This window comes from Buteo buteo, chromosome 7, assembly GCF_964188355.1.
Source record: "Buteo buteo chromosome 7, bButBut1.hap1.1, whole genome shotgun sequence".
NCBI lineage: Eukaryota > Metazoa > Chordata > Aves > Accipitriformes > Accipitridae > Buteo > Buteo buteo.
The window spans coordinates 15025478-15041998 of record NC_134177.1 but is presented as its reverse complement, the minus strand read 5'-3'; the positions used below and the strand labels follow the sequence as shown (position 1 = coordinate 15041998).

The 16521-nt window shown below is 36.5% G+C and overlaps 1 protein-coding gene across 3 annotated transcripts in view; it reads left to right on the top strand.

The window, feature by feature from the left end:
- The window catches only part of ATP13A3 (ATPase 13A3), a 61128-nt gene extending 44620 nt beyond the window's left edge, over positions 1-16508 (top strand). For 2 of the 3 annotated variants that reach the window (XM_075031657.1, XM_075031656.1), the window contains exons 22-34: positions 103-281; positions 757-879; positions 963-1042; positions 1721-1763; positions 1860-1969; positions 2803-2899; positions 3795-3867; positions 4701-4878; positions 5531-5718; positions 6171-6259; positions 6453-6533; positions 10427-10516; positions 12055-16508. In XM_075031657.1, coding sequence (XP_074887758.1) covers positions 103-281; positions 757-879; positions 963-1042; positions 1721-1763; positions 1860-1969; positions 2803-2899; positions 3795-3867; positions 4701-4878; positions 5531-5718; positions 6171-6259; positions 6453-6533; positions 10427-10516; positions 12055-12252 — 1529 coding nt within the window. In that variant the 3' untranslated portion in view covers positions 12253-16508. The remainder of the gene's footprint in view (positions 1-102; positions 282-756; positions 880-962; positions 1043-1720; positions 1764-1859; positions 1970-2802; positions 2900-3794; positions 3868-4700; positions 4879-5530; positions 5719-6170; positions 6260-6452; positions 6534-10426; positions 10517-12054) is intronic. The other variant, XM_075031658.1, reaches the window with a different exon arrangement.
- Positions 16509-16521: the final 13 nt, after the last annotated feature.

The following is a 16521-nucleotide window of genomic DNA, read 5'->3' as shown; positions in this document are numbered from 1 at the left end:
TAGTTTAAAACTGGCTTTGTTAGCTTTTTCTTATGTGGAATATCAGTATATGGTATTGATTCTTTTCTAACTGAAACCTTTTTAAATGCAATTGTTTAACAGGGGATAACATGTTAACTGCTATCTCTGTGGCCAGAGACTGTGGAATGATTCTACCTCAGGATAAGGTCATTATTGCTGAAGCACTACCTCCAAAGGATGGGCAGGCTGCCAGGATCAACTGGCATTATGCAGATACCTTAGCAAAATGCACTAGTTCATCACCAGCCATAAACTCAGAGGTACTATGAGCATTATTATGCCCTTAGAGTGTAAGCAGTTAGTTTCACTGTTGAGTTTCTTTCTTTTTATCTTACTCTGTTAAATAACAAATCTGCTGTTAAGTGTCAAATCAAAATTGATGTACTAGTTAACTTTCAGATCTTAAAATACCAGAGTAGTAAAACAGCTGGGGGAGCTAGTTTTCCAACCGTGATAATGACATTTGACATTAGTTGTGCAGGAGACAGGTTGGTTTTTTTTTTTCCCACGTTTCATTCTGTTAAGACTGCTCTAGCTGCTTGCAGTTGAAACATTAAACCACATTTTCTTTTTACTAAATAAGTGTTTTCATTGTATGAAGTTTTCTTTCAAGTAGCATTCTTAGAAACCTCCTCTAGTGTGGGATCTCTAAGAATACCCCTCTGAGTATTAGCTTGAAATTACAAGGTATCTGTGTAAATGCGCTACAGCTAGAATATTAACTCCTTTTGATAGGATATTCCAGTTAAATTGGTCCATGAAAGCCTTGAGGATCTCCAGATGACCAAATACCATTTTGCAATGAATGGAAAGTCATTTGCAGTGATTTTGGAGCATTTTCAGGACCTGGTACCCAAGGTGAGCATTTTACTTGAGTATGGGCACTTTTGATGGGGAACAGACTTTGCCCTGTGACCATTAAGAAATGTTCTGTCTTCCAGCTTGTGTTACACGGCACTGTGTTTGCTCGCATGGCGCCTGATCAGAAAACTCAGTTGGTGGAAGCTTTACAAAATGTAGAGTAAGTATTTGCTTAACCATAGAAAGCGGGAGGGTTGACAGAGTGTTTGGTGTGTTAGGAGGAAAAAATTATGTATGCTGCTAGCTGTTTTGCCAAATGAAAAAGGCTGGGCTAATATAACTTCCTTGAGTTGGTAAATCGACCTATTAGCTGAGCAGGAGTGAGAGTAGTACCATCTGGTGGCTAGTTGTGAAAGTTTCAGACTTTTCATGAAGTTATAAATTATCAATAACTAAACTGACTAACATGTTATAAATGTGGTTGCTTGGCTTAATAAACAAATCCATCAAATGTCTTCTGTTTATAAAATAACTATTAACAGGATGACTTCTGTTCACATATGGTCGGTATAATACTGTCTGTTGGTGTCAGGCCTTGCAGCTATACAAAATACTATGAAAGTCTCTTTGCCTAGAGCAAAAATGCTTTAGACCACCTTGGAATGATAGAGGGCTGATAATCATTATTGGTTTGATTGACCTGGCTAAGTCATACTACTTTTCTGTCTACTTCCTTACATGTATAATGGCAACAGTAATTGCTTTCAGCATTAAAAATCACTCATTATTATGCAAACCCCGAATAAGTCAAATAACATAGAAGTATTTAATGTAATAAGCTAAATGGACTATGATTAGGGAATAGTCCAGAATGCTGACATCTGTTTGGTTTTTATAGTTACTATGTGGGCATGTGTGGAGATGGAGCAAATGACTGTGGCGTAAGTATATTTTTATTTTCCATACAGAACTGCTCAGTTAAATTTTACAACTGAAAGCAAGTTTAAAATGTTCTCTATTTCAATATTAACTGGCAGGCGCTAAAGAGGGCACATGGTGGTATATCTTTGTCTGAACTTGAGGCTTCTGTGGCATCACCATTCACTTCCAGGACACCTAGTATTTCCTGCGTGCCAAAGCTGATCAGGTAATGCCGCTTAGTTTGAGCTTAAATATGTCCGGGTAACTTGTTTTGCATACCCTCTATTAGTATATGTTTGAAGCTGTAGGAGGCCAGTTTGAATTAAAGAACAAGCCATACATTTTTGGTAGTTCTGTTTCTTTACTGAAGGTATTCTGAGCATAAGCTTGCCATAGCATGGTTTGGTATTTTTTTAAAAAACCTTTTGTCCGCATAAAGTTAATTTTTAGAGCGTGAGCGAGCTTCTACACATTAGTATTTAATTTGATATCTTAGTGACTGCTAGTTTCCATAAAGGCTGTGTGTAATTGCAAGCAGTAAAAGACTGCTCAGCACCATACAAAGTAGAAAATAAATTTTCTAAATAGGGTTTTACCAATTTTTGATTCTAGAATTGGAAGTTAGGTAATAATTTTGGATAAAGGTCAGTCAGAAAAGAATCTACTTAAGTCTGTGTGGAACTAATGAAGTAATGTGTAACCAGAAACATTTCTGAAGTCAGCAGCTCTGTGGCTGACTGCATGTTCATTCAATCTGTGTAGTAAACTAGTGCTTCATAGATGCTTTTGCAAGCAGACCTTCATTTTAAAACCTCTGTTGGAAAACTGTGTGAAGTCCAAAGAACACAGAAGTAAGGTGGTGGCTCGGTTCAGAAGGCATGCTCACAACTTTGTACTTGAAAGTGTACCATTCTGACTGCCTTTTCTTGGTTTGTCTTCAGTCTAATGTCCCTCAAAGAGTTTGGTGATGTGTTTAATTGCAGCTAATGTTTTGCTAGGCAGAATTTAACTGCTTGCACAGAAAGCTTTCTAGTTACGTGATTGCATTTGTTTTGACAGGGAAGGCCGTGCTGCTTTAATAACTTCCTTCTGTGTATTTAAGTTCATGGCATTATACAGCATTATCCAGTACATCAGTGTTACTCTGCTATATTCTGTAAGTATTCTGTAAGTGCTTAAGCAGTGCCAATGTAATTCAGAGATTTGAAAATTGGTAGATATTTAATATAAATTGTTGCAAGTCTCTTTGAGTACACAACACCTGCATTCTAAAAACTATCATTGGACTAAAAGTAGTGTTACTATTTTTTGCCTTTTTTAAATTTATTAACTGTATGAAAAACATGGTAATATCTATTTAAAAAAGGCAAGAACTAATGCCTGTGAATAGAAAGTCTCTACAGTGGGAAGTCCAAATAAACATAAATTGAACAAAAATACAATTTTCAATTATTTAAAAACTGTCAGCATTTTAAAATAGCCTAACTTTATTTAAAGGGGAGTGCATTCCTTTTGTGTAAGGCTTGAAAGAGAGCAGCTTGCAAGTATTGAGTTAGGAGTGGGGAAAAAAGCCAAGTGGAGTATTTCCTGTTAATGTGATTAGATTCACAGTATGGCATGAGTTAGAAATCCTGTATTTTAACTTGTATTCTGAGTAAGTTAAACATGCAAAGTATTAAAGGACCTTTGAGGTGGAAATTTTGACAACTGTGTGACTACATAGTAAGGTTATGGTGTTTATAGAACTGTGGGCCTAAGCTATTATTTCATTGGTTTGTAAGATTCAGTAATATAAGTTTGATTACAAACAAATTTCAATTACAAATAGCTTATGCATGTTGAAACTGTAATTATTTCATACCTTCATACTTCAGAAATTGATCTGTGAATTGTAGAGTACTCAAGACTCCTGCAGATAAAGGAAGCCAGTTTGATAAGAGACTGTCTTGTTTATTAGTGAAATGTAAAGAATTAATGTCGTAGGACTGTCACTGTAAGATGTTTTTTGGTGTGAAGAAATTACCAATGTTTCAGTTGTGATTTCTGTCTAGATCCTGAGCAATTTGGGAGATTTCCAGTTTCTCTTCATTGATTTGGCAATCATTTTGGTGGTTGTCTTCACTAGTAAGTATTGTGCTGAATTACTGCTGCTGGCTTCTATGAAGCAGGTTTTGCTTGGTCAAATTTTCTTTAATATCTAATTACACGCTGTTTGGAGTAGGCACTGTGACATACGGTTAAGATGTTACGACTACTACAGTATATGCATTAAAAAAACCAAACCACTGTGTACCAAGTTATTCATCTGAAGTTTGTGAAATGTCCTCATACAAAAAGCAGGTTGTGGGCATGATCTTAGAAAAAGTAGTTCTTCACATTACAGGAAGTCATATATCTCTACTGACATGAGGAAACTGTTTTTGGAATCAAAACAGGAGTTGTTCCAATACAATCTTTCTCAAATGTTTTGATTTCTTGTATTTTTAGTTGCACTTCTGTCCACAAAATGTTATACTTGAAAACTTTTATCTAGTGAAGTATTTGATTCCACATGTGAACCTAGAACTCAGTTTACTGGCTAACAGTAGAATTCCATTTTCAAGTTTGAGAGACTGCTTCTTTGAAGCAATGGCAGACCGAAACTGAGGGGACAAGCTGTAAGTCCTTGTGCCAGACGACGGGAATTTGGCCAGACATTACTAATTCCTTAAGTTTCATGGCTTCTATTATTGTCCCCTGCTATCCTGTGCTGCTGGGGGTAACCAGCCTGTAGAAGGCACTGTGGCATTATTCTAGTGTGGTATAATCTTTTCAAGGTGGTTTCACACTTGCAGTTCTGGCCTAATTTTTACAGTGATGTCATGAGCAAGCCATTCTAATCCCACAGAATGTGAACAGAGTAACTCTTGAAAACCATAATTATGTAATGTCTAATTTGTTTTTCTTTCTCTTTGCAGTGAGTCTGAACCCTGCTTGGAAGGAGCTTGTTGCGCGAAGGCCTCCATCAGGTCTTATCTCAGGTCCACTTCTGTGTTCCGTTTTGTCTCAGATCATCATCTGCCTTGCTTTCCAAACCTTTGGGTTTTTTTGGGTCAAACAGCAGTCCTGGTATGAGCCTTGGACAACGGAATCTGAGTAAGTGTTTCAGTGGCTCCATGCAGGATATAGCAATGATTGGAAAGCTATAGGCAATAATTGCTTTCTTCTTTATTGACCCCCTTTGGGGACTTTGTAAATAAAGCTTCTGTATGGCAGCTTGTTAATCTGTTGAAGTTTTTGTGAAAAGCATACTAATACATAGGAGTTACTTAATGACTGAAATGCAAAACTGGGGCAGAGCCAGGCTGCGCAGGGTCTGAAGACTCCTCAACTTCGGGACAGTGGAGCTTGAAATTTGAAATTAATGGTTCAGACCTATTTTAACTGATCTATGTTATGAAGTTTTGTTTTCCTGTTAGAGATCCAGTGAATCAAATTCATATGTCTGAAAATGAAGAGGTGTTTTAATCTTTTTTTAGATGGCAATATTTTCTTGCCTGTCTTCGAAGTTTATCTACAGCGATAGTTTCTAAACAGTTCATGTAGTGAACTTACAAGCTGGAAGCATAAAAGAACTGGAAGCATAAAATTCACAAAAATTGCAGTTTTGAGTTATTTATTACTACCTGTAATAGGTTTTCAAGGATAAGCTTTTACCACTGTAGCAGTTTGTTCTGTCATTACTTTAGTTAATAAGTAGACCTTGTTTGCATCTTCTCCTTAACTCAGTGGTTTTTTTGTGTTGTAGTGCATGTAATGTATTGGATGCCACAAACAACAGCTCTGCACCCCATGAGAATGAGACTCTTCATGATGAACATTACATTAAAAATTATGAAAACACAACTTTGTTTTTTATATCCAGCTTTCAGTACCTCATAGTGGCAATTGTCTTTTCTAAAGGAAAGCCCTTTAGACAACCATGCTACAAAAATTGTAAGTCCTTTCTTGCTATATACAGTTCTAAGTAAAACTCCAAGTGACTGTGCACTCGTTTATCTGTGGTTCACTTACAATTCTGTTGTGCCACTCAGGCAGTAATAGTGTTGCCAGGAGAACATAATACAATTACCCTCTGATGATCAGAGGTAGAAATAGGGAAGTATTAAACTGTGTGGAGAAATTTGTGTTAATAGTTGCTTTGTTTGTAGAAGTATATGTGTATATACATTTCAGCTCCACAAATGAGTCAGTGAGAAATTGAGTCTGGTGTTCTGTCTCTTTATGGCTGTCAGGACAACTTGTAATACCAAAAATCTGCCTGGAAGGTCTTTAGAGGGAAAAAAGAGGTTATTTCCAGGGAGTAATGAACCCATGATACATGGAAGAACTGTCTAAAACTCTGATTGTAAGATGGTCCAATTAAAATATTTTTTCTTCTTTTACAGTTCTGTTCGTTATATCTGTGATAGTTCTTTATGTCTTCATATTTTTCATCATGTTGCATCCTGTTGAATCTATTGACACATTTCTTGAGGTAAGATTCAGCAGATATGCAGGTGTCTCTACTTCCTACGATAACTGATTGGCTGCCTTCTGGGCAAGCTTGACCCCTTTAGAGCTTTAACTTTGCATCTTGTGGGGGGAGGGAGAATTTATAACTCTGAGCCTGTTTTGAAAGTGTGTTTCCTTCATATGTGTTGCTAACCTCTGGCAACTTTTTCTCACAGCTCGTGTGTGTGCCATATGAGTGGCGTCTAAGAATTCTCATCATTGTTATTCTCAATGCAATTGTATCCGTGCTGACGGAGGTAAGAAATTCAAATGGAAAAAATGCTTGTCTGTTAAGTGGTTTTTTTTTTCAGGGTACATGTTTGTCTTTTGTTTAGAAGGTCTCCCTTCACAGCACGCCAGTGTAAGTGGCCACTGTTTTCTTGTTAAGTTTGTATTCCTAAAAATGTCCTAGATTTAAGGTGTCAAGGTTTTCTGTGTTAAAAGCATAATTTTAAAACTCTTTTTCTTTAATTAAAAAAAGAGGGGGGAAGTTGGAAGACGTGTAAATTATTTCAACTATTTCATAGGGCAATATTCTCCATATTTATTTGCTGTGTTAATTCAGTTCAGAATAACATAACATAGTAAAGAACTATATAAAATCCTTAGGGGAGCCCGTCTTCATTCAGGTGGATCATATGCATAGCTTACTGTTCAGAATAATGCAGGTCTACATAACTTGTTCATCTAATCCGATCCAAGTCTAGAAGTAGAGATGTTCATGCAGATCTTTTTTTTCCAGCCCTGAGCTTGTCCAAAGTCAGTCACTCTGGATATTGACCTCTTCTGCTGTAATTCCAGAGTTAATGTGGGCAGAAACGTGCCCTACCTTTCCTCCAGGTACCCCTACATTGTTTCCAAGAATCGAAGTTTGACAGATAGATCTTCCAGAATGAGTCTGTATTCAAAGTCAGTCATTTATTCCTGTGGTTAGTTCTTGTTAAACCGATGCCTTATTTCCAACCTGAATACATTTGGGTTTTGGTTGCAGCCATTAGTCACTTTTTTTTTTACTGCAAGATGAAAAAGCCTTTCAACATTATCTAGCGCTTGCACACTACAATTATCTGTTTTTACTGTATAACATTTTCTGCAGCTTCTAGTCAGTATTTCCATTACTATACGAGGGATTGCTATCAAGGTAACCAGCATAATGTTTGCTTGGATCATACCATTTTGGCCTTTGAAGATTACTACAGCATTAGTACTCTTCCCAGTTGACTAGTTTTTTCCCTTTTATTATTCATGACTTAGTAAAAATAAATTCAACCAAAGGGGTTTTTTTTGATACTTTAATCAAAATTATCAAGGCTTTGTTCAAAATGTTGTTCCAAACAGAATTTGCAATATAAGCTATTATGTTGCTGCCTATTGTAACATGTTTTTCAGTGTTTTCACATGATAGGCCATAACTTGTCTTTTCGAAAACATGGCAGTAGATTCTAATTTTTTGGCCTTTGTCTTGCTGTTAACAAGTTTATCCTCTCTTAAAGATCCTGTGCCTTTTTTACATTGTCCTATATTTATGCTAACCTTGCTTGTGATGTTTTCCTTTATGCCCTTTCTGTCCTTTTTTTTTTACTACTAAACTTTTTAATAGTTTTCTTTTTTTGCATCCTTTTTTGTTTGTTAAAAGTTAAATTTTGTGTATATTGCTGCCTTTGCTACTGAAACAAAATAGTTATTCTGAAGCTGCATAATCATGGCTTTTTTGTCTTCTGATGAATTTGAAACAAACCTCCTAGATAGAAATATTTTTTCCTGTTTACTTTTTCTAGTCGGTTTTGGTGGTTTTTTTTACCATCTCTGGGAAATCAGCTTTTTTGAAGCACTAAGATTATTCCTTGGAATCAAGCTTTGTGTTGATACGTGGAGTGTAAATAGGTGGTGGTTACAATTTTCAGTCCAGTGATAAATGTTCCTGAGAGAAATAAATCTACCTTCTGCTGAAAAATTACTTTGTTCTGCAGGTGATCTTTCTAACTTGCATACAATCTGGTGATGTTTCTGTTCTGGAAGTGTAAGGGCTCCAGTAGAAAGTCTGTACAGTATGTCAATCCATGTATCAGCATGTGCCTCTCCAGGACAAATGGTTCTCCTCTGGTTTAAATGTTCATAAGGTTCCACTCCTGGACCTTGCCAGTTGCCACATAGATCTGTAAACTTCTGAGTTTCTACTAAGCATAACCTAAGCAATATAATTACTGTAGAGCATTTGTTTTCACCCAGTATTTCAAACCCCACCCCACTTTTTTTTATGCAGTTTTGAGTTAGCATCTTTCAACATTTTAGTCACTCAAGTGTCATTACCAAAACTGGTAGGATGATTTGTCACATTCCTTTTAAACAGACTTTCCTATTTATCTTTTTGCCCATACTTTAGTAGTGGAATAGAAGTACCTATAGAATTTAGTTTTCTTGACATTAATTGTTTGGGATGTTCTGCTTTGACTTAAAACCTATTTCTTCCACTTTGTTAGTTGAATGCTTTGTTCAGACAGAGAGATAAGTTGTCTTACTGTACAGCAGGTGTCCAACGGAACCATTGTCTAGTGATCCTCAAATCCCAAGCCTTGTTTTACAACACACGCTTCATCTCCCATAACTTCAACCTGCTTTTGTCCCACCTTTTGAACTGTATTTGTCCAACTCCAGCAGTATTACTGTAGGCTCCCTGAAGCTTTTTCATGTGGTGCCAACTCATTGGGTCCCGTGTGTTGTGTAGGAATCGCAGGCTATTTCATTCTGTCATTTCAAGTAGAGCTCATTGCCTTTCTGTCTTTGTGTGCCTGGCTGGATTTTCTGCTCACTACACTTTTTACTACAGAGTTACTGGGTACCACAGATCAGAATAGAGTATCTAGGAAAAACTGCTGGTGGCATCTCCTTATTTCTTTTAAAAAAGTACTCTGTATGTGTATTACCTAGAGTTTGTTCTGCTGAGACTAATCCCTCAGTAATTGCCTCTTTAAGTGTCTCATAATGATGAGCTACACGAGGGATTTAAACTATCTTCTTTTGTCACTCTTGCCAGTTTGACACTTTTGTGTCACACTACGATCATACGTAGTTTCTTCATTGTTTCTGCAACAGGCATGGTGTCTGACTGTGGTTGTCCCAAACATGTTTTCTGAAATGCTGTGTAAAGCTTTTGCTCCTTCCATCTGGGTGCCAGACTGGGTTCACAAAGCATGCATATTCTTTCTACTAGACGACAGAAATTATTGCACAACAAAGGCAGATCCTAGCAGATGTTACTCCTTACCCCTGATGCCTGGTATAGACATACTTAAGCCAGACTGGCTTCAAAAATGAACATCTAACAAGCTGAAGATTTGTTGGCAAATGCTTTATAAAAGCACTATAAAATTCTGGCATATTATAAAATCATAAGCATTATAAAATCTACTATAAAAGTCTGGCTAATCAGCTCCCCTTTCTCAATGGCAGAGGTTAGTCAGATGTTAGAAATGGAATCTGTCCAAAGATCAGAGTTGTAGGCTCAAGGCCATGGAAGATATGGGTTCACACCTGTGTTGCCGGATTTGTTCAAGGCTCTCAAGTCCACCCACACAGCTGTATGAGAATAACCAGATGTACTGAACATACTGTTCAACTTCTGCCCTTTTCTCCAAAATCTGGAACAGCTCCTACAGAATTCCTTCAGACTTCCTGCTGGTAGCTCAGCTTTGCCACCCCACTGAAGCTTTTCTGGGAATGTCACTGGTTTAAAACAAACCGCGAACAAAGCATGGCTCCAGCATGAAGTACACTATAATGTTAAAGATGTTTTGAGGGGAAACTGCTTTAAGCACTCATGTCTGCAGTACTTCATAGGTTTTTTTTTAGAGTATTGAAACACGTTAAGAATGTGTATTTATGGTTTTTACCTGTATCAATGGATGCAGTTTTGGTCATTGTTGCTATTGATTTAAAGTACATGTTCGTATTCTTAAATCTCATGTGAGCACTTTAAGAATGAAACTGTTTATCACTTAAGTAGTGACAAGTAATGTGAACTCTTCATTTTGCCTGGCACTGAATTAATTATGCCTAACACACTATTTCAGGTTTTATTTGTAATGTGCACACTAACAACAAATGATCATTAGTTTCTTTAATTCTTCCTGCTCACTGCAATGTCTCACAGAATGTCCTCCTTGATATGATCCTTTGGAAGGTTGTGTTCAATCGAGACAAACAAGGAGAATATCGCCTCACCATACCCCAGCCGCCTCAGGTTGGAGACTAGTATTTTGCTGTCATCATTTGAGTGCATGCAGATTAATTTGGTTTTGTCTTTTTATGATCTATAAGTGTCTGTTGCCTTATTTTAAGCTTAAGACTGCTTAAATTAGATATCTGTAACTAGAATATTAAAAGGAAAAGCTTCTGGTTTTATGTTTTTCTCCTTGTTGACACTTAAAGAATTTAGCTCTGTATACAAGAACTGCGAGGCAAACCCAGAGGACTGCTTTTAAGACTTTTCTCACTTTATCTTCAGTTTGCACGTTAGCAAATTTTACTTGTGTTGTCACAAGTTAGCATACTAGAACTGGGAACATCTTGATTTGCTTGGAAGCAGAATTGCTGATGCTGGGTCTAATCCAGTTCTTTATTAAATTAATTTGGTTTAGACTTCTAGATCATTGTCTGAGAGCAGTAATTTATAGCACGTACAAATGAAATGAAACAAAATGGCAATGAAAGTACGTTGCTACTACTTCACATGGTTTAGGAGACTGAAGGATTTAGCTTCTCAGGTGCTTTTCAGGTGACCATGAATCTTGGTCTGGTCTGCCCCTCCTGTCATTAATACGTGAAAGAAATCTATGTGAATCCCATAAAATCTGGCTTTTTCTTTAAGTCTGTTGGCTTATAACTTTTAGTTGGTTGTACATTTGTTCTTGCTAGAATTACAATTGTTTATTTCTCAGCACTAAATTTTATTAAATGTATTCACTTCAGATTTACATTTGTCCTTTTGAGGCTGTTCAAGAACAAATTGCTTTGTGTTCACTGAAGAATGGAAGTTGTGCTTAAGGCTCATGTTTGGTTCAGTTCATCAGTTGATAGAAATTCAGAGCATGAAGAAAATCACAGAATATATCTCCATTAAAATGTCAGCCCTGCAGACTATAGGTGCTCTCTGAGACATGAGAGTGATCCAGTCCTGCAAATGAGGAATGGTGTTTCTCTTCTCCAGTTAGTTATGTTACATGCGTTTAGGACTGGGAGAGGAAAAACAGGAAAGAAGACTTAAGTTCAATAATTTGTGTCTGTGTTAATAACTATTAATACCTGTAGGACTTAGGTTTCATAGTATCAACAAGTGAAATTCTGCCATTTTCAGCTGGCTGGCCACCTTCAGTTAAACAATTCATTGCTTAAAAAGTGTTTTGAGACTCTGGGAATTTGACTGCTTTTTTCTAGACCAGCCTTTTATTTTTCAATAGTAACATCATTTAATGGTGCCTGTTATACCTTTTATTGAAACTCTTGTAAAATATGCATAAAAGCTGTTGGTGACCTTAGATGTTATGATAACGCAGAGTACTTGGGTTTTCTTCATGTTTTTTAAATGTCATTGCTACCATAGTATAGAAGAGGTGACACAACAGAAGAGTTTCTGTACTATGCTTTCTAGGTCCAATGTGACAATAAAATAGTAGATTAGAAACTAAAATAATAGTTTTTCTTCTAGCGATTTACTGTATTGTTAGCTATATTAAATTTTTCGTATGGTAATCCAGTTTTCAAATCTGTTCACTTCTGCAGGAGGCTGTAGATCGCTGTGGAGTCTGTTTCCTTTCTTCCCTGTTTGGCTGTAGAGAGAAGACACCAAAAGCCAAGTATATGCATCTAGCTCAGGAACTGCTGGTTGATCCAGAATGGCCACCAAAACCCAGAACAACGACAGAAGCGAAAGTACCATCCCAAGAAAATGGTTCATATCAAATCATCACTGTAACGTAACAGTGGATCTTGGTGGCATGTGTCTTCAGTAGTATTCAGAAGAATGTAATTTTAAGGCTTTATTTGAAATTGCGGTATACTAAATGTCAAATTCTAATGCAGATATTTCCAACTGTTTTGTCTCTCTGAATACAAAGTTCAGAGCCAGACATCTTATGGCTATACATTTTAAAAATGTAGGTTACCTTAGGCAGAACAAAAAATGATTGTTTCCTTCTACCTTCTTTCAAATTTTGTTATTCCTGAATGAGATGTATTTGAAGGTTTAAACTGCAGGGCAGTTAAAACAGGTTCACTTTATTTGCCTGGAGTATCTTAATCGTTGTTCTAACCTGCTTACCTGGGCACGTGTTCATGTAAACCCTATGATGTAATCGTCCCATGGTAGTACTAGAGGTACATAATAACCTTGTCATGCTTTTTTCTTTTCTTTTGATATTCACTGTTGAAAAGCTTTGTGCCTCAGAACGGTTCTAAAGTTTTGGTGTGTGTACCTCTAAGTTTGTCCCTACTAGTAAGGAGTGTTTTTGTTTAATTCTTTAGTCTGCCATAGCAGGAATTGGGAACGCTATAGAAACAATATGGTTTGTCCTTAAGAAGAAAGCACATTGCTTTCAAGTGGGTTCTTAGCTTCTTTTCTAGCTAACCCCAAGGAAGGGCTTAGGTGGCCTGCAGAGGGGGAGGCATTTGGCTACGCTAAAGTTTTTGGAGAAGAAAGGCTGGAGAATCTTAACACTTTCTTCTGTCTCATGTTTTATTACATTTAGCTATACATTTCTCCACAGACCTTGCTTTTCCCAGCAGAAGGGTTGGATTTTCCCTTTGTGGACCATGTTTTGTTTTAAATCTTAAGACAATTTTCCTATATACCTTGAAGTAGTAAGGTCAGAGTTACTGCTGCAAGGGAAATGGGTGTGGGAGGGAGGAATATTTTTACATGCCCACGCTTGGGATTTGTGCATGTTAAGAACATATGCATTTCAAAGAGTCTGCTAGTGTCTTAAGCACTATATGTAGCTGTATGAAACAAAATTAAGAGAAAATAGATGAGCTAAAATCTGTCTTGCTGCAGAGCTCTAAGGCTTATGTGGATTTTATTTATTTAAAAAAAAAAAGAAAAAAAAAAAGAAAAAAGAAAAGCTTACATACTAGTAATGCTGCTTAAGCACTTGGGGTAGTGATAAATTATTTTGCCATTAGGCGGTGTCAAAACACAAGACCACTAGAAAAATAGGTCTGCAAAGATGTAGAGGCAGGCATCATTTTCACATGCAAAACTTAACACTTTTCTTTCTTTTTTTTTTTTCCCCTTAAACCACAAATTACTTATCTCCAAACCATCTTCAACTTGCTAAACTTTCAGAAAAATCTTTGGTGTCTTTGGGAAGATGATAAAATACCGACTCTTGATCAACCTGTTTTGACCAGATGCAACTGACTGGTTCAGACACCTCCAAGCTTTGGGAGGGGATCTGGGATGTGGAGAAGTTACGATTCTGGAGAGATCCTTTAAAGAAGGAAGTCAGGTCCTTTAGTCTTGGAAGGAGGGCCCCAAACTCCTTGGCCAGCTGGGATCATTTTGAAGTGTGTGTATTCTGATGATGGAATTTGAGGTTTTATTTGGCTGGGGGGGTGGTTTGGTGGTGTGGTTTGTTTTTTTTTTAAACTCCTGTGGAGACAATTCCATTCCAGCACTGGTTTAATAAGGGGAATTTTTCAGGTTGGGCCTAATTCCCTTGTGCTGTTCTGTAAGGCAGTATGGACAGTGTCCCCCACTGCTCATGTTATGGTTTCTGCAGTGTTGAACATACTGTGCCAATGGGGAATTTAAAAGTGGTGCTAAATGGTTTGGAAGACTTTTCCCTAGAACTTATGGGTTTAAGTTACTAGTACTTGCTCCTCATAAATAGTATGCATATGGTATACTATCCTTCAGTCCAGCTGTCAACTCTTTTCCTGATTTTTTTTTTTTTTTTTGGGGGGGGGAGGGGGTTGTTGTTTGGTTTTGAGGCGTGGAGCAGGAGGAAGGCGGAAGTGGTTTTCTTAGCATTCATTCAACAGAGCAATGTCAAAGTCTTATTATCCTGGCTTCTTAAGGTCATAAACGTCAAATAACATCGGTAGCTTTTAAGAGGTCTGCAGTTGTGGACTTGGATGAATTTATTAATCATGAACTTGAGTCAGCTGGCTAATTTCTGTCAATGTTGGTTTTACAAAATCTTTGTAGCATGGAATAATTGATGAAGAATAATTCTTAGCTGCGTAAGTAGTATTCAAATTTAAAGAAAAATAATATTTTAGTTGAAAAATGTTGTGAAGCTATGCATCTTGGACCTGGGAGCTGTGACTTACCTTTAAACGCATAAGCTTTTGCTTTCCAAAGCTTTTGCTTTCCATTTCATTGACCATTTAAACTTGATTGTTCCATCAGAAGTAAAAGAAAATATTTCTGTCTTTCCCTTTTATATGCTTTTGCTTAATACTTTCTCTAAACTGATAATTTGTCTCAGCTTGTTTGGTTTCTGAAGCTAGTCTTTCAATCTTATTCTGGTTTTAGACTTATCTAGAAAGTGATGAGGAAACAGCTTATTAAGGTGGGCTTGTCTTTGGAGAACATTTTAGGGAACTCTTACTAAAACTGAAATTGCCGAGTGTCTCCACTTGATTGAGTGACTAATGGTTCATAAGCCTATTAAACTTGAATATTTTGCAAATGGGAGCTAGTTTCCTCAAGGTATGCATTCAGAGTTAGTAAATGTTCTTGAGGTTGCATGCTTGAGCTCTGACCTATTTGCTTCTGACGCTTAGTCAAGAATAATAAATCAGCTTTTCTAAGAATCCTCGTTGTTGCAAGTTCAGCCACAAAATAAGCTTTTGCATCTTCTGCAATTATTGGGATTTATGCCTTCCTGCCCAAGAGCTGAGTTTGGCCACCTATAATTTTTCCCATTTTGAGCAGTTTAGTTTTTCTGGTTTTCAGAAATGCAGCAAACTAGATCTGCACTAGTGTATTCAGTTTCTGCTTTGAAGTAAGATGAAATTCAGTTTGTAGTGAAAAGAATCTCTTCTAATGTTCATCTTGGAAGTCTGAATTCAGGTGAACAGACCAATTTAGTGAGCTCCACTAGATACTTGGTAGACATTTTCTTCCTGCTGTATATTTTGGCCTTTACGTTGAGGAGTTTGATTTATTCTTAAATTATTTGTGTATGCAGACTTTAATCTGTACGTATTTTACTTTGATATATTAGGATTTGTAAATATTACTGATTTTTAAATATTATTTATGCACATACTTAAAGGACTGGTCTATCCAGAAAAGCAATTGCTAAATAATACATGTTATTTTTTAGGAATAAATTGCAAGATCATTAAATTGTATATCCCTCAGGGTTATTTTTAAGGTTTTCTTTTTTTTTCCTCTTCCCTTCAGATTCAATTAGCAGTAACTCTTGTTTCATGTACTATAGAACTAAATCTACTGTAAAAAGAAAATGCTGCGAATAATGCTTGAGTAGAAGCGGCTAAAACACCCACAGAACTGACTGTCCATATTCATTGTAACTTTAAATTGGAAACTCTTACTGTTGCACTTTTAAAAAGTTGTTGGATTTTTAATTCTATTTATTTTTTTCTTTCTTCATGAAGGTTGTGCTGAACAGTCATCCCAAATTGGGTAAATAATCCTGTACTGTATATGTGTATACAGTATAATACTCAGCAGATGTGGAGTCCTTTTTATGCTGCAAATTTTTAATGCTTATGTTGGTCATCACAAGATGAGAGAGCTAAAGTTCTGTAGGATTTCTCCCATGAAATTCTGAATTGTAAACTTAGGGTTTTGTATGTCTAAGGGAAAGCTGTGGGGTTTTGACAATTTTTAGAGTCTTGAATATGTTGATTTTATACAGTAAAGCGTCAAGTTTTTAAAGCTATTTTCAACAAACTGCAGCTTCTTTGATAATTATGTGAAGCAGAAACTACTCAGTTTATCATGAATTCCTCAAGCCTAACACAAATTAAAAGGTTCATCATTACAGCGCTCTCTAGAAGCTCAGCTTCCTTTTTATTTTTAGATCTGAAATGATACTACATCTTTGTATTTAAAATATGTATTGCTGCTCTAGAATGGTACCCTGTTGTCAAGAGGCATACATAAATAACTGTACAATAGAATTGTAAATAGACTTGTAAATCATTTTTGTGACTGAAGCTCTTTGAAAATAAAATTAAAATGAACAGATATTTTAACTCTTTTCTTTAGTTTCA